Below are 22,144 nucleotides of genomic sequence, written 5' to 3' on the forward strand. Positions count from 1 at the left end.
GTCAGCGGGGGAGGAACCGGCCCGCGGCGAGCGATGGGTCGCAGGACCGGGGCAGAGAGCAGGTGCCGGCGCCGCTGGCTGAGCGGCTCCCTAGGATGGCAAAGAGCGGGTTGGGTGTGTCCAGCGCAAAGCGGGCCGGCTCATGGGCCGGGCGGCGCGGGAAGTACTGGGCCTGTTGCTTGTTGGGTCTCGGTGTTGAAATGATGGAAGGGCGGAAGCGCGGCCCTGGCCAATCTCCAGCAACCGTCAGTAGGATGAAGGGCTCTCCCAAACCTCCTCTTCAGCGTCTCAGCGAAGTGGCTCTCAACAGAGGGGACGTACATGCGAGGGTGTGTTCATGCTCAGTCCTGTCCGACTCTTTGCGATCCCATGGACTGTGTACCCTTCCAGGCTCCTCTGTCCATGGGATTTTCCAGGCAAGAATACTGGAGTGGGTTGCCGTTTCCTTCTCCAGAGGGAATCTTCCCGACCCAGGGATGGAACCCACTCCGATGCCTCCTGCATTAGCAGGCGGATTTTTTTTATCACTGAGCCACGTGGGAAGTCCCAAGTGAGGGGACTGAGCTATCCAACCCCAGAAGTAAGGGGCGGCAGAGTCCAGAAGCCCCACAGAGGGCGCCTTCGTGGGAGAAGAGCTCCTCGGGGCCCAAGGGTCCTGGCTCTGGTTACTGTCTGGTGAGACTTCTGGGGAACTCCAAAGGCCAGGTTCCTGCTCCTGCTTCAGGGACCAAGGTGCAGGCCAGACGGCCTGGGACAGATGGAGACAAGGATGGACACAGGGCAGCACCCAAAGTTAGCAAAGTTTGCTTCTTGGGCCAGTGTCCAAGTTGCCCCTGTGTTCTTTCCTTGATGGAATTTGTAGAGTTCCCAGAATCATATGGACTTTCCCCTCAATAAGCCTCAATAAAAACAGGGGGAAAAAATTCTAAGATAATTCTGCCAGGGTTTTGTTGTTTGTTGTTTCCCCAAGTGAGAAAAACCAAAGGAGTTTTCCTGCTAGATGTCGCTCATTGGTCATCATCAAGGTCTTTATGAACCGGCCAGAAAATATACATCCAGTAGCACTCCTGGCAGGCTTTGCTGGATAAAGAGGAAATGGGGAAGGGAATTGAAGTCCATGTCCACAGGAAACTGTTTAGTTCCATCCAAAGTCCAGCATTTGGCAAGCTTGTGTACTTTTATGGGCTTTCCAGGTGGTGCTAGTGGTAAAGAACCTGCCTACCAAAGCAGGAGACGTAAGAACCCAGGTTCCACCCCTGGGTCAGGAAGATCCCCTGAGGAGGGCACAGCAATCCACTCAGTATCCTTGCCTGGAGAATCCCATGGACAGAGGAGCCTGGTGGGTTACAGTCCAAGGGTCACAGAGTTGGATATGACTTAGCACACACACGCACGTGGACTTTTATATGAAAGTGTTAGTCACTCAGTCATGTCCAACTCTGCGAGCCCATGAACTGTAGCCTGTCAGGCTCCTTTGCCCAAGGGATTCTCCAGGCAAGAATACTGGAGTGGGTAGCCATTCCGTTCTCCAGGGGCTCTTCCTGATCCAGAGATCAAAACCAGGTCTCCTGCACTGCAAGCAGATTCTTTATCATCTGAGCCAGCAAGGAAGCCTGGTAGTTTTATATGACAAGGAATAATTGAAAATAAAGCTCTGCATTTAAAAAGTCAGTTTTAAAAATTAAAAATTAAAAAAATGTAAAGTCAGCTTCACAAAAAAGTCAGTTTTCCTTAACTTGGCTTAATTAAAAAACAGAAAGCGTTGGTTGCTATCTTAAGATTTAGGTGGTTGCACGCCCTCTCTTGGAGCGAAGAAACTGCTTCCCTCCAGTTTCCCTCATCAGAGTAGTACTGCTGACACTTTCTGATTTCCAGTGGACCACGCAGAACATCAGTCCACTTGTGTTTGTCACTTAAAGTCTTAGGCTGGAAGTAGACACAACTTTGCTAAAGACACTAAGTTAATAGGGAAATTAGGATGACACCTTCCACCTGATGTGTTCATTTTTTTTTAAACTGGAGGATAATTGTTTTACAACGCTGTGTTGGTTTCCGCCATACCATGTGAATCAGCGGTAAGTATACATATGTCCCCTCCGTCTGCATTCATGTTTAGTTGACAAACTCAGGGCACTCAGCTGCCAAGCTGTGCTGTTTTGCTGGTGGGATTCCCCCAACACCCTGCTCCCTGTGGCTTCCCCCCTCCCAACCCCCGAGGGAGTCTTCCAGCTTTGAAGACCTGGAGAGACTGAAGAAATTAAAGGTGCAACTTGGCCTCCAGCCTGACCTTGAGTCAGAGAAGGGGGACACTGCTGTCCCCGAGAGCCCAGGCCAGCAGAAGCAGAGTGGGCCCCACACAGGCCCAGAGCAGAGGACTCTGCCCCCAAAGCCTGCATAGCAGGCGTGGCTTCCGAGTCTGTGCATCTGGTCAGACCTCTGGGGAGCTGGAGCCTTCCTGTCAGGCCCCAGGGCTTCCCAGCGCCAGCTGCCTGGCATCTCCCAGGGACAGAAGCCCCCTGTCCACTTAAACTTGGCGGCCCCGGCCCTCACTCCTCTGGCTTGTTCTCCTAGCTAGGACAGTTGGGCCTGCAGGGGCTGGTCTCTCCCTGTCATCCAGCCAGGCCTGTCTGGCTCCTGGTCTCTCCCCCCAGGTTCCAAAAGACGTGCTGCTAGTTCAGTCTCTAGGACCCCTGCACATGCACGCCCCACGCCTGCCCCCAGCCTGGCAGGCCCCAGCCCCCATGAAAGAAGAGCTGCTCAGTTGGGCCCTCCTGGGCCTGAGCCCCCAGGGCTGGGCCCCTGGATGCTGGTCCCCACTCCACCCACCAAAGCAGTGCTGGGATCTCTGGCCCATGCAGCCCCTCCTTCTGACTCTGGGGTGAACAAGAGCCGAGCACCGAGCCCTCAGACGGGCTGTCTTGGGTTCAGGTCTGGAGAGGGTCCTGGGGCCAAGCCTAAGCTCTCTGCCCCCAGCCTCGTCTTCCTGCACCGTTTGCCCTTGGTGAGTGGCCACCTACTCAGATGCTCTGACACTGTCCTCTCCCCTGTGGAGCCATGCCCCATCTGCCCCCCACCCCACAGCTGGACCGACAGGCTCATCCAACAGAGGTCAGTAGAGCCAGGCCATCCCCAGAAGCATGGAGGGTTGGGGGGCCTTCAGCACAGGCACACAGCTTCCTGCCCACTCTGCTGAGGCCAGGAGACATGCCATGAGCACTGGCTGGCCTGCTCCTTCCCAGAAGAGCAGGGTCAGCTGCATGATCTGGACAGAACTTGGAAGCAAGTTTTCAAGCCCGGTGGCACTGACGGAGCCCCAGCATCATCTAGGGGGGGTGTGGTGAGTGGCGCCTGCGGGAGTGATTCTCAGAGGAAGAGCCACCCAGCTTGGCCTTGAGTGCCCTCTCATCCAGCAGGGGCTGGCCCTGGAGCAGAGGAAGGAGGGAGATGGGAGCTGGCTGGGACCCTGGGCATACAGTGAGTTGAGAAGCTTGTGGCTCTCACCCCCCTCCTCTGGGCAGCACCCCATGTGCTGTGTGGCACCAGAGTGGAATGGCCAAGGCCTCAGCTCCTGTGGACACTGCTGTCATGGGCTCAGGCAAGCTGCTGGCTTGCGCACACAGCTGGGGGGAACGGTGGTGGTGGGGACTTTCCTTCCTGCCAGGCTCGCGTGTCTGTGGCTAGGATGACATAATTTGTTGTGGGTGTGTTCCCTGACACTTCTGAAATGTGAGTGATGAGTGCCAGGGATTTTAATTCCTGGTTAGTGAGCAGGGGTCGCATTCGCCCCACGTGGTCCTGCCTGGGAAACCTCAGCCTCTCTCCCTCCTTGAGAAGGGGGCTGTCCCTAGAGCCCCCTGCCCACTGCTGTCAGCCAAAAGCACACCTCACCCTAGCTACTGAGTTGCTGGGGCTGCGTCTGCCTCCCACCCAAGGGCTGGAACCTGTGGGGTGGGGTCTCCCAGAGGGTCCCCACCTTACCACACTCACCTCTAGGGAGAGCTATGACTTCCACTGACATTTTTGTTTTAATGGACTTTGAAAAAAAATTTTCATCCCAGGAAAAAAGCACAGACACACAGCTGTCGCCCTCTAGCTTCCTGAACTGCCCCCTCACCCCAGCAGGAGGCTATGAGGACTCACACGTCTCTCAGGGCGGCTGGGCTTCCGGCCCTGGCTCCACAGAGTTTATTACTGCTGCCATGGAAATAGCTCCTGCTCCAGGGAGACACCGCCAGCCCTACCACCCACTCCTGGACGTCCACCTCCCGGAGACCTAGATCCAAACCCAGTGGCCATCCAAGCCTCCTCACAGATGGCCTTTGTCCATTACCTGGCTCTCACAAACCCCTGCCGTCAGGCAAGTTCTGGCTGCAGCGAAGACCCCACACAGGAAATCCTTGCAAATTAGGGAGCAGCAGTCACCCGTGAGTGAGAATCGTGCCTACCCAGCACCACTAGAGGAGCCTCTGTTCGAGGGTTCTCCCCACCCAAGCAGCAGCTCCTCCCCAGCCCAGCCCACTCTTGCTGCATGGACCTGGCCCTGTGGGGCCAGCCCATGACTTTCAGGTGTGCGGGGATGCTCGGGGTTGCCTTGGGAAGTGGCACGTGTAAGTTCCTGCAGGCCTCAGCTTGGGCCTGACCCAGAGTGGACCATGGAGCCAGGGCTTGCGAGTCAGGGGAGGTGGAGGGAAGGGGTGGGGTCGAGACGAAGCTATTTCCTGGAGACTTTCCAGATGCAGCCTGGACTCTAAGACCTTTGAGAACTGCCTGGGATGATGCAAAGGCCGCACTTTCAAGACGAGGGCTTCCAAGAGAGGCATTCCTAGGCCTGGAGATGATCTGGGGCTCCTCTCTCTGGGCCTCAGCGTCCAGCAGAGATGAGGCGAGGCAGGGAGTAGGGTTGCATCTTCCAGCTGCTTTGCCCTCTCTCAGGGATGGAAGGATGTTTTGGGAGAAGGGGCTCACCACTCGTCTTTAATGTGTGACTGAACCACTGGGAAACCGCCCATCAGCACTCGGGACTTTTCTCCTGTCGCCTGTGCAGTGCGCTGCAAGCTGGGCTTGTGGGTGCAGCATGGAAGGAGGCCCTCTCTGGGTGCCTAGTGGGCTGGCACCTGCAGAGCACCCAGGGATCGGGATGGGGAACTCAGGCCTCCACAGGGGAAATCCTGCCCCTCAGGGGTGGATCAGGCCCAGGTTCAGGCCAGGGGAGGGGTCCAGGCCCTGGTCAGTGCTGTCTGGGACCTTGGGACCCTGATGTTCAGGTTCACCAGCCATAGGTGAGCTGCTCACCAGCCATCTCCTGCTAAGATCACAGGAGCCTCTGATCCTCAGCTGACCACTGAGCACCAATCAGGATGCAAGCAGAAACCTTCAGTGGCACAGGCCACAGTGCCAGGTTTCCCTGGGCCTGCCTCAAGGGGATGGGGGGACATGGAGGAGAAACAACATCTATCCGGTAGGCCCCTCAAGCCGGGCCTGGACAGGCACTATCATCTGCCTTGGGGTTAATTCACCACCTGAGCCCTGCTCTCCACCCTGCTCACACAGGCAGTGTGTGTGTGTGGTGGCAGGGCACAGGAACACCAAGCACACTGAACTGGTGGGTAGTGTAGGTGCTGGGTGCCTGGGTGGGCGCCATGGGATGCTCAGAGGTAGGTGTTTGGGAAAATGGTGGCAGATTAGATTGCTAGAAGCCACCCCCCGTCCCCAATATACTCACCAGGCCAGGTGGACTGAGCTGCCATCTGGGGCCCCAAGACCACCTCTCAGCCCTGCAGTTGCTTGGATTAGGGGTTCTCCTTCCCATTAGCAGGGGGCAGCATAGCCAAACTGAAGCCGAGGGAGTAGCCGTGCCAACAGAGGTGGGGGTCTCAGCAAAAGAATCAGGGCCTGGGCTCTCTGAAGAGGAGGTGCACAGAAGGGCCACAGTGGCCTGCGACCCAGTGCTGGGAAGGGACGGCTCCCCCTTCACCCCAGCACCAGGTGGGGTACCAGCCTTTCCTACCAGAGCCCTTTATTTTACTTGAAACCTTTCACAGGGCTGGTGTGTTTTGACAAGGAGTAAAGCTTTTAAAAAAGGCAGAGGAACCAGAGATCAAATTGCCAACATCTGCTGGATCATCAAAAAAGCAAGAGAGTTCCAGAAAAACATCTATTTCTGCTTTATTGACTATGCCAAAGCCTTTGACTGTGTGGATCACAATAAACTGTGGAAAATTCTGAAAGAAATGGGAATACCAGACCACCTGACCTGCCTCTTGAGAAACCTATATGCAGGTCAGGAAGCAACAGTTAGAATTGGACATGGAACAACAGACTGGTTCCAAATAGGAAAAGGAGTACGTCAAGGCTGTATATTGTCACCCTGCTTATTTAACTTATACGCAGAGTACATCATGAGAAACGCTGGGCTGGAAGAAGCACAAGCTGGAATCAAGATTGCCGGGAGAAATATCAAAAACCTCAGATATGCAGATGACACCACCCTTATGGCAGAAAGTGAAGAGGAACTAAAGAGCCTCTTGATGAAAGTGAAAGAGGAGAGTAAAAAAGTTGGCTTAAAGCTCAACATTCAGAAAACAAAGATCATGGCATCTCGTCCCATCACTTCATGGGAAATAGATGGGGAAACAGTGGAAACAATGTCAGACTTTATTTTTTTTGAGCTCCAAAATCACTGCAGATGTTGACTGCAGCCAAGAAATTAAAAGATGCTTCCTCCTTGGAAGGAAAGTTATGACCAACCTAGATAGCATATTCAAAAGCAGAGACATTACTTTGCCAACAAAGGTCCGTCTCGTCAAGGCTATGGTTTTTCCAGTGGTCATGTATGGATGTGAGAGTTGGACTGTGAAGAAAGCTGAGTGCCGAAGAATTGATGCTTTTGAACTGTGGTGTTGGAGAAGACTCTTGAGAGTCCCTTGGACTGCAAGGAGATCCAACCAGTCCATCCTAAAGGAGATCAGCCCTGGGTGATCATTGGAAGGACTGATGCTGAAGCTGAAACTCCAATGCTTTGGCCACCTCACGCGAAGAGTTGACTCATTGGAAAAGACCCTGATGCTGGGAGGGACTGGGGGCAGGAGGAGAAGGGGACGACAGAGGATGAGATGGCTGGATGGCATCACTGACTCGATGGACGTGAGTCTGAGTGAACTCCGGGCGTTGGTGATGGACAGGGAGGCCTGGCGTGCTGCGATTCATGGGGTCGAAAAGAGTCGGACACGACTAAGCGACTGAACTGAAATGAACTGAACTGAAAGCACTCTCAGGAGACTGCAGGGCTGAGTTTACATCTGATTTATTGTATTTTATTTTAAAGGCTGGGTCATTAGTGGGGAAGATGAAAAGTGAGCACTGAGTCAGCACAGGTGTGGAGGAGGTGCCTGTGGGGCCACGTGGCAGCAGCACTGCCCGCCCTTGGGACTTGTCCGGTGGCCCCAGCACAGTAAGGAGTGACAGGAGGTGGACACTGCAGGGACGGCTGGGGTGCAGCACCCAGAGGCACCTTGCCTGTCCCTGCCCCAGCACAGAGGCCCTCCACCCAGCACAGGGAAAACCCTCTGCAAGTGCCAGCCTTGGGGCCCTGCAGGAACAGGCTCTCCGGTATCCAGGGTCCTGAATGCCAGGCTCTTGTCGCATTCTTCCCAAAAGGTGCCACCTGGGTCCCAGAGGCTGTGGCTGGGCCCAGGAGGGTTCTGGGTAGGAAGGCAGGGCCACTGTTCCCAGCAAGCAAAGCACTGCCGCCAAGCCAGCTGAGCATACCAGTGAAGACTGCCTCTCCAGCCACCCAGCTGTTAACCACAGGATCTACTGCCAGCACTTCCCCGCCCCTTTTCCTGACCCTATCCCCTCCAGGAAAACTTTGGGACCTGGCCAGAGCCAGCTCCTTCCCTTCCCACCCTGGACCCGAGTGGCTGGTGGGAACTCAGAACGGCCATCTGGGCCAAGCTCCCTCAAACAGATGCCAGCCTTTGCCACCAGACGTGCTGGCCTCTAACACAAGTGGGAGGCCCGGCTGCCCAGGCGCCCTGTGGCCCTGGGTCCAGAGCCATCTGGAGTCTGATGTTCTCAACGGGCCCCCTGACGCCTTGTCCATCTCCCCGCTAAATCCTGTCCAAAGGACACCACCGAGTGCCCAGGTCTGGACCGGGCAGGGGAGGGAGTCGCAACGGCACGCGCTGCTGCCATAGCTACGGCGGAAGGTGAGGCGAGGCTGCGTCCTGGAGGGCGGACGCCGAGGCGGGGCGCGCTCCTGCGCGGGGGTCCCGCGGGCCTAAGGCCGGTCAGCATCCCATCCCCGGGTCAAGACCCACCGGGATCGGGAGAAGGGGGCCCTCGGGTGCGCGGGCGCGACCGGCTCACGGTTCCCGGCCCCCAGTCCTCTGCGTCTGGGGACGCGGGGCACGGCTGCGCTCGCCTTCGGGCGTGCAGGCCTTAGCTGACAGCGCCCTCTCGCGGCCCGAGCGGAAGGCTGCGGTCACGGTCACCAGGTAGGCGGTGCCGGGCGCCAGGCCCTGAAGCGTGGTGCTGTTCTCGCCCGCGGGCACCTCCACGCTCTGCGCCGCCCCGCCCCGCAGGGGCCCGACCTGCACGTGGTAACCGAGCGCGGCGTCCGGGCCAAGCGCCGGGGCCCAGCTCACGCGCAAGCTGCGCGGCCTGGTGTGCGAGACGACGATGAGCTCCGGCCCGGTCTCCTCTGCGCGGGCGTGGGGGTGAGGGTGCGAGAAGTGCCCGTGAGCGGGAGGGGGCCGCGGCGCCCAGCCGGACCCGTACCCCCAGCCCACCCGGCCCTGTGCCCCGCCTCACCTGGCAGCGTGCGCACCCGTAGGTGCTGTGATCTTAAGAGCCGCACGTTGGACTCCGGCACCAGGGCTACGTCGTAGTCCGTGTCTGAGTCCAGACCGGTCCAGGCCCAGCCCGTGGCGTTCCCTGGCAGCTGCTGACGGCGCGCGGCCCCCGGATCCGTGCTGGGCGCCAGTTCCAACACGTAATAGCCTGAGTCTGCCGTCAGTAGGGACGGCCAGGCCAGGCGGAAGCCGCTGGACGTAACCTCGGAGGCATGGAGCTGCTGTGGCCACATCGCATCTGAGTGGGGTGCAGAGGGTCAGAGGACAAAGGTGGCTTCTCGCGCGGGTCTCTGACTGCTGACTCGGGGTAGACTTCCCAGAGCCTTGGAGCAAGGCTAGCCTCGGCCACGCCTACCAGATGCTAAGGATCTGCCAAAGCGCGCTGGCGCCAGGCTGGAGGAAGGACGTGAGTGCAACCAGCGGCACCCCCCCCCCCACCCCCCCCACCCCGCCTCCACCCCCCTGCCTTCGGCCGCTTCAGGAGCTTCCCTCCCCACCTCAGCTCCAAACCATAGCGGGCCACTTCCCACCCACCACTCAGTGGGCTAGACAAAGGGCACTCAAGGGTGGCAGGGTTCAAAATGATGTCAGAGGATGCCCTCCCCACCACTCCGGGCAGCACGAGTGACCAGCACGGGGTCAAGGATCAGTTCTGCTCTGGAGAGTCAAAGAAAAGGGGCCCACAGTTCAGCCAGGAGATGACAGGCTACTGGAGAATGTCCTGAGGGGTAGGAGAGATGTGACAAGCCCAAGGGCAGCTGGACCTGGAGGAGAGTGTGGTGGGGGGACTCTAGGGTGGGACCCCCAAACGTTACTCCTGAGCTTTGATGCCAAGCCCCAGAGGGTCATCTCAGTGACCTGGCAGGTGGGTGAGGCTAACAGATGTCTACATAGGGTTAAGTCAGGACCCGATGCTGTGAACGCTGGGTGCCCAGCTGCCTGGCTGGCACTCCCCTTGCCCATCGCCACACACAGACCCTGCCCCCAATCCCAGGAGAGCCACCCTACTGCCTCACTGCCCTGCAGCCCTGGGCTTTTCCTGTCCAGCTGCTTGCCCTTTCTCCTGCTGTCCCCTTCAGGCTCAGCCCCAGCAGCTGACCCATGGGCCACCAGGGCCAGGTGCCCTGGAGCAGATCTTCAGAAAGACCCTCTACCTCCCTCCAACCCACAGACCAACTCCTTTCGGTTTCAGGTGGATGATTAACTGCAGGCCAAAATTCAGGAAGACTCTGGGGTTGTTGGCATTTTGCAGTGGCTACAGCAAACCCTGCCAGTGACCAGGCCCTTTAACTCCACCTCTCTCTCCTCCCTGTCCCTCTCCCTAGCTGGGTCAGAGGGATCCAGAAGAAAGTCCGTGGGGAGCTGCTAGCCCCTGCAGCAGGCTCTCCCAGGCCCAGCCTCCTTTCCAGCAATCCCCAGCAGTGCAGTCTTGCTCAAACCCCCTTCCCCTGGGGAAAGAAGGGACCCAGCTCTGGTTGGGGGCACTCTCTGCCCTTCCTGCCCTGGCCCTCCCCCTTCCTCCAGGCATGGTGGGTACATGTGCAGAGCTCTCAGGCTTGAAACCTCCTTCTCTACCTCTCCACATAGCCACAAGACACATCTGCTCAGATCCAGCCCGCGGGTCCCTCAGCCCTCACCAAACCCCCCACTCTCCAGTAGGGAGCCTCACCTGAAGGTGTTTCCTCAGACCTGTCCTCTGTCCCACCTCAGCCCAGGTGGTGGGACCCCTGTGGTGACCAGTTGGAATGTGTCCCTGGAGAAGCCGGGTGTGCAGCCCTGGCCTCTGCTCCCTCCAGGCATGTGAGTTCCTCCTGGAGTCTTCCCAGCCCTCTTCCCGAATTCCCAGCTGGGGTTCCCCAGGCCCCCTCCCACCTACCGAGGATGGAGCCCCTCAGTGCCTGGGTGATGATGTGCAGGTCGTCCACATCCACAAAATGCAGGTGTTTCTCAGCGGGGGCCGAAGCGGCAGCAGACAGCTCCAGGAGGTTGCCCCGACCAGTGCTGACGATGAAGACGGTGACCCCCAGGTCCTTCAGCTCCTGCATGGGGGGCCCCACGGGGTCGCTGGAGCCGCCGTCTGTCACCCACACCAGCACCTTGGGCACTCCTGGCCGGGCCCCTGCCGCCTTGGCAAACAGTTGCTTCTTGGCGTATGCCAGTGCCAGGCCAGTGTTGGTGTCGCCCATGCGCTGGGCTGCAGCCCGTATGGCATCCTGGACGGCTGAGCCTGAGCTGTGCTGGCCGAAGGGGAACTCGGTGTGTGGTCGGCTGCCCACGTGCACCAGACTGGCACGCAGGGCCCCAGGACCCACGGGCAGCAGGGCCGCCAGCCGCCCCAAAAACTCCCGAACTCGGTTAAACTCATAATGAGACACGCTGGCTGAACTGTCCAACAGAAACAGCAGGTCCCCCTGAAGGGCAGATGCCGGAAGGCCTGGGAAAGAGGGGAGGGTTCAGCCCCTGATGGTGGCCCCCAGACAGCCCCACACCCAGGGCAGAACCCCCAGGGCCTGAAATTTCCCTAAGCTGGCACTCGCCTTTACCCAAGGAAGCCCAGGCCAGCTCAGCTACACCTCAAAGGTCCTGGGATGGCACCCCTGGGGGAGAGAGGCAGTAAAGCCAACAGGAGGTCCAAACCCTCAGCAATTCCAGTTCTACACCCTGGCCACATACCAGGGGGTCCCTGTGGGCTCCTGTCTCAACTGCAAAGGAAAACTGACCCCTCCAAGCCCCCACCCCTCCCTGTCTTCAGCGGAATCTAGGCGGGCTGGAGCTCAGTGTCCGGCCCCGCCCCCAGGAGTGGTGGGTGGATACGTCTGGGCCACAGGGGCCTGGCTTCCTAGAAGTAGTCTACACAGCTCACCCTCCAGGTAAGGCAACCGGTGGGGGGTGGGGTGGAGGCATTCGGCAGCTGGGGAGACTGAGGACAGAGGAGGAGGCAGGGGGAAGACAGAGCACTGACTGCAGCCTCTCCCACAGTCCAGAAGTCTGGGTTGGAGTCCTGACCCCACTTACAGATGATGTCATCCCTGCCTGGGCCCCATCCTCGGCTGTGTCCGGACCCAGGAAGCAGGTTACCTGCTGCAGCAGCCTGAGGGCCCGATCATCCCTCAGGCGACTACGCCTTGCTCTCCGCTCCCCAGGGAGCAGATGGGCCCCTAGGTCACGAGCAGACAGCGGCCTGGGGTGTCTCGGGCCTGGTACTAGCCTAGGGGCCTCAGTTTCCCTCAACCTAGTTGAACGACACCAACCCTCTTACCATCCTTCGTCTAAGGGTCATTCCAAGCAAAGGGAAAACTGAGGCAGGAACAAGTCTCTCCGATTGGCACCGCCCACTTCCCCGATCAGGCCCTAAAATCCCGCCGAGTTGCCGGCGGGGCCTGCGCCTCACGTGGGTGGGGTCCCCTGCCAGCCGCCCCGGCCCCACAGCAGCGGAAGGAGAGCGTGGCTCAGCGCGGACATCAGAGGGTGGACGGGCACAGAGAGCCGAGCCTGACCCAGCCGCCCGTCTCACTCACCACGTTCCGCGCCGCTCCGCGCCAGCCGCAGGCTCAGGGCCAGGCCGATCACCGTCCAGGGCAGCATCGCGCGCGACGGGACGGCAGCGTTCTCCCTGCACTGGTCTTTCGCTCGCTCCTGGGCTGTGGGGCGCGCGGCCGCGCGGGTCGGACCCGGGCCCCGCCCCCTGGAGGCCCCGCCCACCGCGGCCCGCCCCGAGATCCCTCGGAGGCGCGCGCGCGCTGCCCCGCGTCCGGAGGAGCATAGGCTCTGCGGAGGCGCACGCTCGCGAGGCCCAGGCGCGCGGCCACACGCTCCATTCATACGCGCGTGGCATGTTTATGTGTATACACATAACTCTTCGGTCTCCCTTTGGGCTGTAAGGCCTTGGGGTCTGCCCTGCTTCTATCCCCTGCCCCCTTCCCCAGCCAGGAGCAGAGCAGGGAGCCACCAAGCTGTATCATGTATCCTCAGCGCTGGGAGTCCCTGAAGCCAAGTCCAAGAGAGCCCCAGGAGGTGTTAGAGTGTGAGGGTGACACCAAACACAAGGCTTGGGAAGGGGAAGGTGTATGAAAACAAAGATCAGGAGGGCAGAACTTAGAACGTTGGGAGAGGAGAAAAAACCTCAGACATTCAAGGAGGGATTTCTGAGGGGGCACAAAGATCCCACCTCACCAGGCTTCTTGGAGGAAGAGGCATACAGCTGAGGGTGGCTGATTCAGGCCTGTCGTATGTGACCATGCGGGGCCTATAGCTGTCCCCAATAAGAGGCTCAGGGCCAGGGCTGAGGCCAAACTCCAGGACTGGGGCTAGACCCTCCCCAACAGTGCACTGGGGAAGCCCTCCAGGGACTCACTGTGACCAGGAACCTTGCAGCTCGGATCTTGGCTGGACCAGAGCAGAGGTGGCTGCCTGCAGGGGGCATCCTGAGGGACACTCAGCCCTCCCCCCTACCCACTCCAGGGCAAATTCCTTGCCCTCAGGTGAGGCAAGGCCGACAGAGTCCCATGGGCCGGACTGCCCTCCTCCCTCCTAAGATGCCTTCCTGTGGGGTCACCACTGTCCTGTCCCAGCCACTCCTCTCTGAGGAGCTCGGTGCAGGGTGGCGGGGCACAGGTCCGCATGGGGAGGCGGCAGGCCATCTCTGCCAGGATGTCCCCTCCCTTCCCCCCTGTCAGGAGGTGCTCAGCCCGGAGGACGGATGAAACTCAATGGTTTTCCTTCCTCCCTTTCTGTCAGGTGAGACGCCAGGCTGTGAGACAGGCTGGAGCTCTGACTTTGTCTAAAAAAGGAAGCAGCTCAGCTGAGCCTGAGTAGCTGGGGCAGGAACAAGCGAGAACTGTGTCCCTGCCACACCCCCCCTTGCCGGGAATCTTGGCAGTGACGGGGCTGGCTCAGCTCCACAGACCTCAGGCCTCAGCTAGGACCAGAGGCTGCATGGTGTTTCCGCCTGGGCCCCGGGAGCAACAGTGGGCTTGAACCCCCAAAGTTCAGGGTGTACCGCCCAGAAGGACGGCTCCTGGCCCCCAGCCCTCCAGCAGATGAGGCTGACCAGGGCTGCTCTGGGTATGGGGCCGTGAGAGGAGGCAGCTGAAGACAATCTGAGGGCCCAGCGGGGGACTGACCCAAGTACACGCATGCAGACACAACTTGGCTCATCCTTCACCTTGCTGGGCACCCACTAGCAGGGCACCAGGCCATGCTGGATCTGCCTTGTGGCCTCCCCACTCGTGGCCAGCGGTGGGCCCAGAGTCACACCTCGGCTGTGCTGCTGGGCTAACAGGGAAGTTTCCCTTCTGGAAAAATTGAGCTGCTCTTCTTGGCCACTACTCAAGCCCTTGAGGAAGCAGGCATCCTCCTCCCTTCAGCTCTCCATCAGAGGGAGAAAGGACAGGGGACCTGGCCTCGGCAGTGGTGACAAGGGCCTCTTGCCAGCCTTGGCTGAGCTCAGACACCTGCTTTGGCTGAGAGCCCCTCCTGATGCTCATGCTGAGCTCTGACTTGATCCCCGAGAGACTAAGACCATCCCACCCTCACTGGGTCAGCTCTGTCCTTCAGGCCCCCTGATCTGCCCTGTGGCTCAGCTGGTTCTACCACCCCTGCTGTTAGCATCATGGAGAGTCTCCTTTACCCTGCGGAGACATGGGCAGACAAAGATTCCTAGGGAACGTGGGGGTCAGCCAGGGGTGTGTAGTAGTCCAGGCCAGGGCTGGGCCTGAGGCAGGCACCAGAGGAAGCACAAATATAATGGCCTGGAAACCTCCTCTCTGAAGGAAGACAGGCCTGGGGGCAGGAGGGGCAGAGAAGGACCAGAGGGGGCCAGGACACAGCTGGCCCCAGTCCATGCCTCTCCCTCCACCGGAGCCAGCCCCTGCCTGACCCAGGTGTCCTGGGAACGAGGAGGAGGGACAGGGAGTCCCCATTCGTCACTTCCTAGAACTCGCCCACCATGCCTGTCAGTCCACAGGCAGATGGATGGGGATCCACAAAACCCAGGGACAACATTGCTCTCCAAGGCACTGCCCCTGCCCCCAGCCAGTTCACGGGAATGTGCCCTCCTCCACACCATCCACGCCTACTCAGAGAAGAAGGGCCTTTTGTCCCCAGCTAGCTGTGGTCATGTTGACCCCAGGGAAAAGGGCAGCTCCCGGGGCCTCTGACCCCAGCCTAGAGCCTGAGGGGCAGAGTGGCCTGGCCCCACCCCATTCCGTGGGGGTGCCTGTGCTGCTGGTTTTCACGTCAGTTGTATCTCACATAGGCACCCACACATGCTGGGAGACACAAAAACTGGAAGTGGGGGGCAGCTCCTGTGGGCCTGGAATGAGTGGCCAAGCTCAAGGCCCCCTGACCACACCCAGCAGTCGGAAGAGCAGAGGGAGGGGGTGGCCTACCACCACTCGCCCTGCTGCCCCACCCACACATTCTTTTAGACTCAACCTGCCTGTTTGTGGTCAGGGACATGCCAGGGCCTGAGGGCCAGTCCTGGGGGTCTGACTGTCCCATTGTTTCACTTCCTAAGTGCCCCAGCCTGTCCCTTGTGGCCCCAGAGACAACCCCTACCCAATCTTTCAGCCAGCGACACCCAGGGTGGCAAGTGGGCAGCCTGGTCACAGGGTGGGTGCCAACCCATCTGCACTCATCCTTCATCTCCATGATGGGCCCAGTCACATGACAGACTCTGCCCTGGGGACGTGCAGGCCCTGGGCACAGCCCATGTCCTCCAAGCCCTGCCAAGCTAGAAGAGGGATGGGAAGTGGCAAGCTTGCAAAAATGCGTGTCTACTCATTTTTCCTCTTGGATGATAGCGTCATGTCAGAGCAGGTGGGCAGGAGCTAAAGGAAGTACCAGGGCTCCGGGATGAGGGCCTGCCAGTATGTATGAGGGCAGTAAGGAGGCCTGGGAGGCAGAAGGGCAGTGGCAGTGTTCATGGGGGAGGCAAGAGCCCAGGGGGAGGGTGATATCAGGCCTTGTAGACTAGAGGCAGAAGGTCAGAGCTTGGAGGCAGAAAGGCAGGAGGGCATCCAGTTGTTCCTGGGTTTTCAGCCTGTGCAAGAACTGCACAGTGGTGCCCTTCATGAGGTGAGACCCTCCTCCCTAGTTTGGGTTCCCTGTTCTGGAAACTTCTGCAACAGGGAGTGACCACCATGCCCTGTCTCAGCCCCAAGCAGGGTCCTGGCAGGCTTGTGTGGGGAAGGAGAGAGCAGGGAAGGACAGATTTGTGTCCACACCTTGGTAGGGGGGCTCCTCAGGGGTGAGAGTGAGGCCCTGGGGCAGGGGGAGGGACCTCAGGCCCCAGAGCCAGCAGGGAGCTCTGCCTAGTCCTCCCCAGCCCACCCACCACAGCTCAGTTTCTGGCTGACATGCCTGCGTGGGGGCAGGGCTCACAACTGTCACAGGGGGCCGGTTGTGAGGACAGAACGGGCCCCTCCTAGCTGCTCACCACTCAGGGTGTGCCTGCAGACACCTGAGTTGCCAGGAAATACTTTGTGAATGAATACACGGCCCTGGGCAGATCAGGAAACCTCACAAAGCCCAGACTCTACACCTGTGGGGTCTGGAAAAAACCCCCGCCAGGAGTGTGAGGGCCGGTAGACAGAATGTAGGCACGCCCTCACACGCACACACATGTATACCCATACACAATGCACACGCACACGCACCCACGGCCAGGTGCACAATGGCTGGGCAAGGGCCAGGGTGCTTGCAGAGATTTTTTTTCCCCAAAGTGAGGGTCTCATCTTGGCCCACCCAGTAGCTCACAGCCTCTACCCTCTACTTTCCCCACCCTGACAGCTAATGCCCCAAAGCAGACCACTAGGCTCCTCCATCAACCTTCCACAGCCCCCAACAAGCGTTCCTTTTGTGAGTGGGTGGTAGTTAGAGCTGAGGCAGGCTGTCCCCGGGGCCAGCTGGAGGCCATGTGGGGCTTGGGTAGGCCTGGGAAGCCAGGATCCACCTTCTGAAAGGCAGCTCAGCAGCTGAGCTCCCCAGGGTGGCCTCCCCACCCCCACCAAGCCCAGCTGTTGTTTTGATGACTCCAGGGCCAGGCGGATCCTCAGGAGAGCCCTTATCCTCAACGCTTGGCCAGAGCAGCCCGACCCTAGGCAGGAGGGGGAGGGCGGTCTCAGACCAGGAAAGCTCTCCTTGGGCATGGGGCAGCCAGCCAGGCTCCCGTGTGACTGGCCACAGACAATTGGAAAACCCCAAGGACTCCTGCTGGACCTGAGCCAGGCCCGCTCCGGGCCCTGTTCAAGCCACAGCTGAGCCTCAACCTTGGGCACATCTGGACCCTGGTCTCCTGGTCACAGGTGGAGTCCTGCTGGCAACAGAGTGTGCTAGGACCTTCCCAAGGTCTTCCAGCTATTACTAGATTCTGGACAAATTACAACAAACACATCTTTAATACACTGCTGGGCTTACAAGGAAGTAGATCTCTCCAAGCCCCCTCCCCTCCAAGAAACACTAAAAAGAAGTATATAAATAAACAAACTGAAGAATAGTGAACAGAAACCAGGATGCTGAAGTGAAACAAACAGGAAAGCAGAGAATTCCCTGAACACAGGATGGAGACCCACACCACATGAGGGCCACAGGCCCACGTGCATGGTAGGCTACCAACCAGGTCCGTAATAGGGACACAGGCTGGGCACGCCTCACAAGGGCATCCTCTCTGGAGGGACATGGCTGCAGAATTTTCACAGGTGTGGGCTGACGCTTACCAAGTACAAACATCAAAGAAACAACATGCAATTACTGAGTCAGCAGAAACAACAAATAACAGATTTAGACCCCAAGGCAAAGGAAGTGTAGTTGCTAAGTGCAGACTATAAAATAACTGTGTGAAATGTTCCTGCTGGAATCCAAAACACAACCATGCACCAAGAGACCATCAAAATGATCAGATGTGAATAAGAAATTAGTAGTATAACTTTTGAGCTTCCCAGGTGGCGCTAGTGGTAAACAACCTACCTGCCAATGCAGGAGACCTAAGAGACATGGGTTCGATCCCTGGGTCGGGAAGATCCCCTGGAGCAGGGCATGGCAACCCACTACAGTATTCATGCCTGGAGAATCCCATGGACAGAGGAGCCTGGCAGGCTAGTGTTCCCAGGGTCGAAAAGAGCTGGACTCGATTTAGCACACAGACAGTATAACTTGTAGATGTGCGTTTAGTCGCTCGGTCGTGTCCGACTCTTCCGGACTCCATAGACCCTAGCCGGCTAGGCTCTTTTTGGATAGGAGGACAATCAGCAGATTGGACACAACCAGTGCTTAGTGAACTATTAGAGGAAGACGAGGAAATTGCCCAAAACACGTGCAGCACAAGGAGACAAGAAGGAAGACACAGAAGAGAAATGAACTGACAGGAAGTATTAATGCAGTAGGTGTTTCCCAAGAAAGAATATGTGGAATGAATGAGGCAGAATTGAAGAAATAATGGTTGAGAATCCTGCACTACTGATGAAAGATGTGAATCCCTAGGAACGGGAAACAAACACAGTGTGTACCAAAGGAATAAACCAGAAACATGCTTGAAAGCAAAAAACACAAAAGACGGAAAATATCTTAAAATTAGAGGAACTGACAGAGCCCTTGCTCTAAGCTGATGCAGGCCTCCGGCTGAGCCCTGCACACTCCGCTGCTCTGGCTGTTGAACCTCTGTAACCGTGGAGTGTGGAAGTCTCCGGAGCAAGCCTCCCCAGCTCTACAACTCGCTGACCAGACGGCGGCCCGCAGGGTCTGCCCGTTGTCGGGGCACAGGAGCCTTGGGCAGTCGCAGAGGTAGAAGCCAGGAGGGCCGCTTTTCTCAGAGTCTGGCCTCGCGCCCCTTCTCTGAGGGCCATCTCCCTGCTCCCTGGGGGGCGTCCCAGCCTCTCGGCTGCTGCGGGGAGTGCGGGGTCGGGCGAGGGTGGGGAAGGGCCGCTCAGTTCCGGGGGAGTCCGGTGCCACCTCGCGGCACGTCTGAGCACTGCGGTCGCGCTTGCCGGGCAGGGATTTGAACGCAGACCCTTGAGCTCGCCAGCCTGGGGCCACTGATGGGGGACACAGGGTAGTTCGAGGGCCTCCGGGATTTGAAGAGGCTTCTGGGGTCACACCCAGGCGCAGAGCTGCTTCTCCCCGTCGGACTGGCGGTGGGGTCCGGGGCTCCAAGTAGGGGGCGGCAGCAGCGAGTGGAGGCGTCGTGCCAGGCGGGCGCGAGCGGCCGAGGCGAGCACCAGCAGCGGAGGCAGCGAGAGGAAGCCCAACACGATGACTGCCGCGGAGCCGCGGTCGGACAGCAGCGCGCGGCACGCGGGGCGGGGCGCCGGGTGGACCTGAGAACCGGGCGGATGGTCAGGCGGGTTGGTGGGGGGGGGGGTCTCAGTTCCGGGGCGGGGCCCGAGATCGGGCAGAGAAGAGGGGGATGGGTAGGGTGCAGGGGCGGGGGATGGGTAGGGTGCAGGGGCTGGGGCTGGCTGTGGGCCAGACATTTCCTAGCCGAGGATGGGAGATGGGGGACCGGGCGGTAAATGACCGGAGTAGGAGTCCCCTGAGGAGAGGCTCAGAGAATAGCTCGCTGGCTCCCCAACCTCCGCCTTCCTCCTCTCTGTGCTCTCCATGGTCCTTCCCTACGCTGGCATCTGATTCCGAAGCCCTACCTCGGGGTGCCCCCAGCTGGTGTCAACCTTCTCTTCTGCAGCCAGCGTTTGGTCCCCCTCCCCTGCTGTGTGCCTACAGAAAGAGGCACACGGGGCCCACCTACCTATACCCTCCCCATCCCAGACCTAGCCATAGCCCATTCCACAGGTGGGGAAACCCATCCCCCAGTAGGATGGATCCTCAGAGGGGCTGTTTTGAGGGGCCTGAGGGGTGGGGGCTGTGGACTGGTTAAATCCGACAATATCTTTATCTCCTCTTCCTGGAAGCCTTCTCCTCTCCCCACCCTGCCCAGCTGTCCAGGCCCTGGTGGCCCCTGGTACAAGGCTGAGAGGCCTCAAAGAAGGGAGAGATCCATCCCCTTGTTGGCAAACAAAAGCTCTTCTTTTGCTGTGGCCCGTGGCAGGGTGGGGGGCTTGGCAGAAGAAAGGGCTCTTTAGGGAGGAGCACCCGCACTCCCAAGGACCCCAGACAGTTCCCCAGTCTTGCCCAGGGAAGGCTCAGCTCACCCTCGAGTGACACAGGAATCCCAGGTACACGACGGCAGCTGCAGGCAGCAGCACCAGCAGGAACACAGCTGCAGGCAGCAGCAGGTGGAGCAGGAGCCGGGCCAAGGCCCATCCTTGGAACAGCAGGGTCCCCAGGCCTCGGGCAGCCAGGCTTGCCCACCCTGGGGACATCAGGTCTGAAGCCTGGTGGTCAGGAAGCCTCTGGGGCAGCATGGGTGCTGTGTCTGAAGGGTCTCCTCCCTCATCCTCCTCTGTCTCCCTCTCCTGATCACTCATGCCCCCAGCAGTGGGCCTGGTGAGCTCACAGCAGCAGTCACGTGGCAGGACTGAAGCCCCTCACCCCCGTCAGATTAGCAACCTTTTAACCCTAGTCACCAGGTCAGATCTCTGCTCAGATTCTAGCAACCGAAAAGTGAACCCAGCTGGAGGAAAGGACCCTGGCCCAGGTAGTTGCACCCCTGACCATCTGTCTCCAGGGCCACACTTGAGCGGCAGGTCTCTGTTGCCAGGCTGACCCTCTCTCTCTGCCAGGTTCCTACAGCTCTGGCCCTGGCCAGTCTCTCTGCCGGCCCCTGCGTGCTCTGGTCAGAGCCTTCACAGCTGTCCTGACAACTCTGCACTGGGCCCTCCTCCCTCTGGGTTCCGCCCTCTCCCCGCTTCCAGCCCCTGCACACAATGACTTCATTTCATCAGTCTCAACTGGCAATTAATTGCCCCATCAGTAGCTGCCTCAGAGAGGTCAACACCCAACCCACCTCTCAGCCCTAGTCCCCCTGGTCGCTTCATCCCCCACACCTGGCCCCTCTCAGCATCAGAGAAACAGCCCCAACAGATGCAAGCCTGTTGAGAAGGCATATGAGCAGTGCATGTGAAATGCTTGTGTGGGACTCAGCACACAGTAGGCACTCAATAATGGCAGCTGCCACCACAGGCATCCTTTTTGTCAGAATCCAATCCATCCTGAAAACAGGGGGAGTGTGTACTCCATTATTTCAAGTAAGGGGGGAAAAGCATTCCTAGCCCTTCCAAAAACCCTAATTTCTCCAAATGTTACCAAAATATAGTTAGCACCTAACAGTCTCCTGGGGGTTTTGTGCACAACCTACAGCATTTTAAAGGGCACTTAGGTGAGTAGTTGACACTTACACACTGAGTAGGTTGTCTGGGAGCTGGACGAAGGAGGCTGGGTGATACCAGATGGGAAAGTTTCTCTTTCCCTTCCCACACAGTCCACCTCATCCCTTCCATTCCTAACACTCTCCAGGTCTCTCAAGTTCACCAGCACCCTTTCACCAGGCAGGGATGCAGACGATGATAGTGACAGTGAACAATTCGTTCAAGGGACGCTGGTGGTGACACCGTGTGGGGCTCCAGGGCACAAAGCCTTTGTGTCCCCCATTTCTTTGATCATAGGGAACAGCCTTCACTCAGCCTCCATGACCTTCCCTGAGTTCCAATGGGCAGATTCAAGCCGTTGTTCATTAGGGAAGGGAGGGAATGGGAGACCAGAGAGAAACCATCAGGAGCAGCCTTGGAGCAAGGTCCTGTTTCCCCATCAAGGGATACACACAATTTCTTTGAGTTATTTTGCAGATAATGAAACCCCTAAGTTTTTGCAGAAAACTTCTGCCTGTGGGAGAAGTTAACAATTAACAATGGAATACTGCCCATAAGCATGTAGACCCCAGACCAGTTGGACCTGAAGGTTAAAAATGCTGACTCCTATGGACTTTCCTGGTGGCTCAGATGATAAAGCATCTGCCTACAATGCGGGAGACCCAGGTTTGATCCCTGGGTTTGGAAGATCCTCTGGAGAAGGAAATGGCAACCCACTCCAGTACTCTTGCCTGGAAAATCCCATGGACGGAGGAGCGTTGTAGGCTACAGTCCATGGGGTCGCAAAGAATCAGACATAACTGAGCGATATCACTTTCACTTTTTCTACTTCAACCAAACTCTGCCTCTGAGATTTGATTTGGAACCAGTGTACAGAGAAGCTGAGCTTTCAGCATCAGTGGAGACACTCTGGCCGGGAAATCTGCTGAGGTCCCTGGCAGTGCATGCCAAGCCCTGCTGCCTGTATGTGTGCAATTGAACTATTTACACTGGCGCACACGTGGAAGATGTCACAGTAACTATTTATTCTGA

At 58.6% G+C, this 22,144-nt stretch overlaps 2 protein-coding genes across 2 annotated transcripts; both read right to left on the minus strand.

Annotated features, from left to right (window-relative positions):
- Positions 1-7,287: 7,287 nt before the first annotated feature.
- VWA1 (von Willebrand factor A domain containing 1) lies at positions 7,288-12,524 on the minus strand. Its single transcript, XM_027565216.1, has 4 exons — positions 12,371-12,524; positions 10,729-11,286; positions 8,812-9,090; positions 7,288-8,701 (listed from the first exon to the last, which is right to left on the minus strand). The coding sequence occupies exons 1-4, from the start codon at positions 12,435-12,437 to the stop codon at positions 8,364-8,366; spliced, it is 1,242 nt and encodes a 413-aa protein (XP_027421017.1). The 5' UTR covers positions 12,438-12,524; the 3' UTR covers positions 7,288-8,363.
- A 4,708-nt stretch (positions 12,525-17,232) lies between these two features.
- Positions 17,233-21,779, minus strand: TMEM88B (transmembrane protein 88B). The gene is made up of 2 exons (XM_027565217.1): positions 19,997-21,779; positions 17,233-19,165 (listed from the first exon to the last, which is right to left on the minus strand). The coding sequence occupies exons 1-2, from the start codon at positions 20,270-20,272 to the stop codon at positions 18,941-18,943; spliced, it is 501 nt and encodes a 166-aa protein (XP_027421018.1). The 5' UTR covers positions 20,273-21,779; the 3' UTR covers positions 17,233-18,940.
- Positions 21,780-22,144: the final 365 nt, after the last annotated feature.

The sequence above is a fragment of the Bos indicus x Bos taurus genome, chromosome 16 (genome assembly GCF_003369695.1).
Source record: "Bos indicus x Bos taurus breed Angus x Brahman F1 hybrid chromosome 16, Bos_hybrid_MaternalHap_v2.0, whole genome shotgun sequence".
In the NCBI taxonomy this organism is placed as follows: domain Eukaryota; kingdom Metazoa; phylum Chordata; class Mammalia; order Artiodactyla; family Bovidae; genus Bos; species Bos indicus x Bos taurus.

Excerpts from the sequence above, each read along its gene's own strand:
- TMEM88B (XM_027565217.1), bottom strand. The coding sequence starts at position 20,272 with ATGAGTGATCAGGAGAGGGAGACAGAGGAGGATGAGGGAGGAGACCCT. Across the intron at positions 19,166-19,996 it reads GATTCCTGTGTCACTCGAGG|GTCCACCCGGCGCCCCGCCC; the intron begins GTGAGCTGAGCC and ends CCCGGTTCTCAG.
- VWA1 (XM_027565216.1), bottom strand. The coding sequence starts at position 12,437 with ATGCTGCCCTGGACGGTGATCGGCCTGGCCCTGAGCCTGCGGCTGGCG. Across the intron at positions 9,091-10,728 it reads ACTGAGGGGCTCCATCCTCG|ATGCGATGTGGCCACAGCAG; the intron begins GTAGGTGGGAGG and ends CACCCCACTCAG. Across the intron at positions 8,702-8,811 it reads ACGGGTGCGCACGCTGCCAG|AGGAGACCGGGCCGGAGCTC; the intron begins GTGAGGCGGGGC and ends ACGCCCGCGCAG.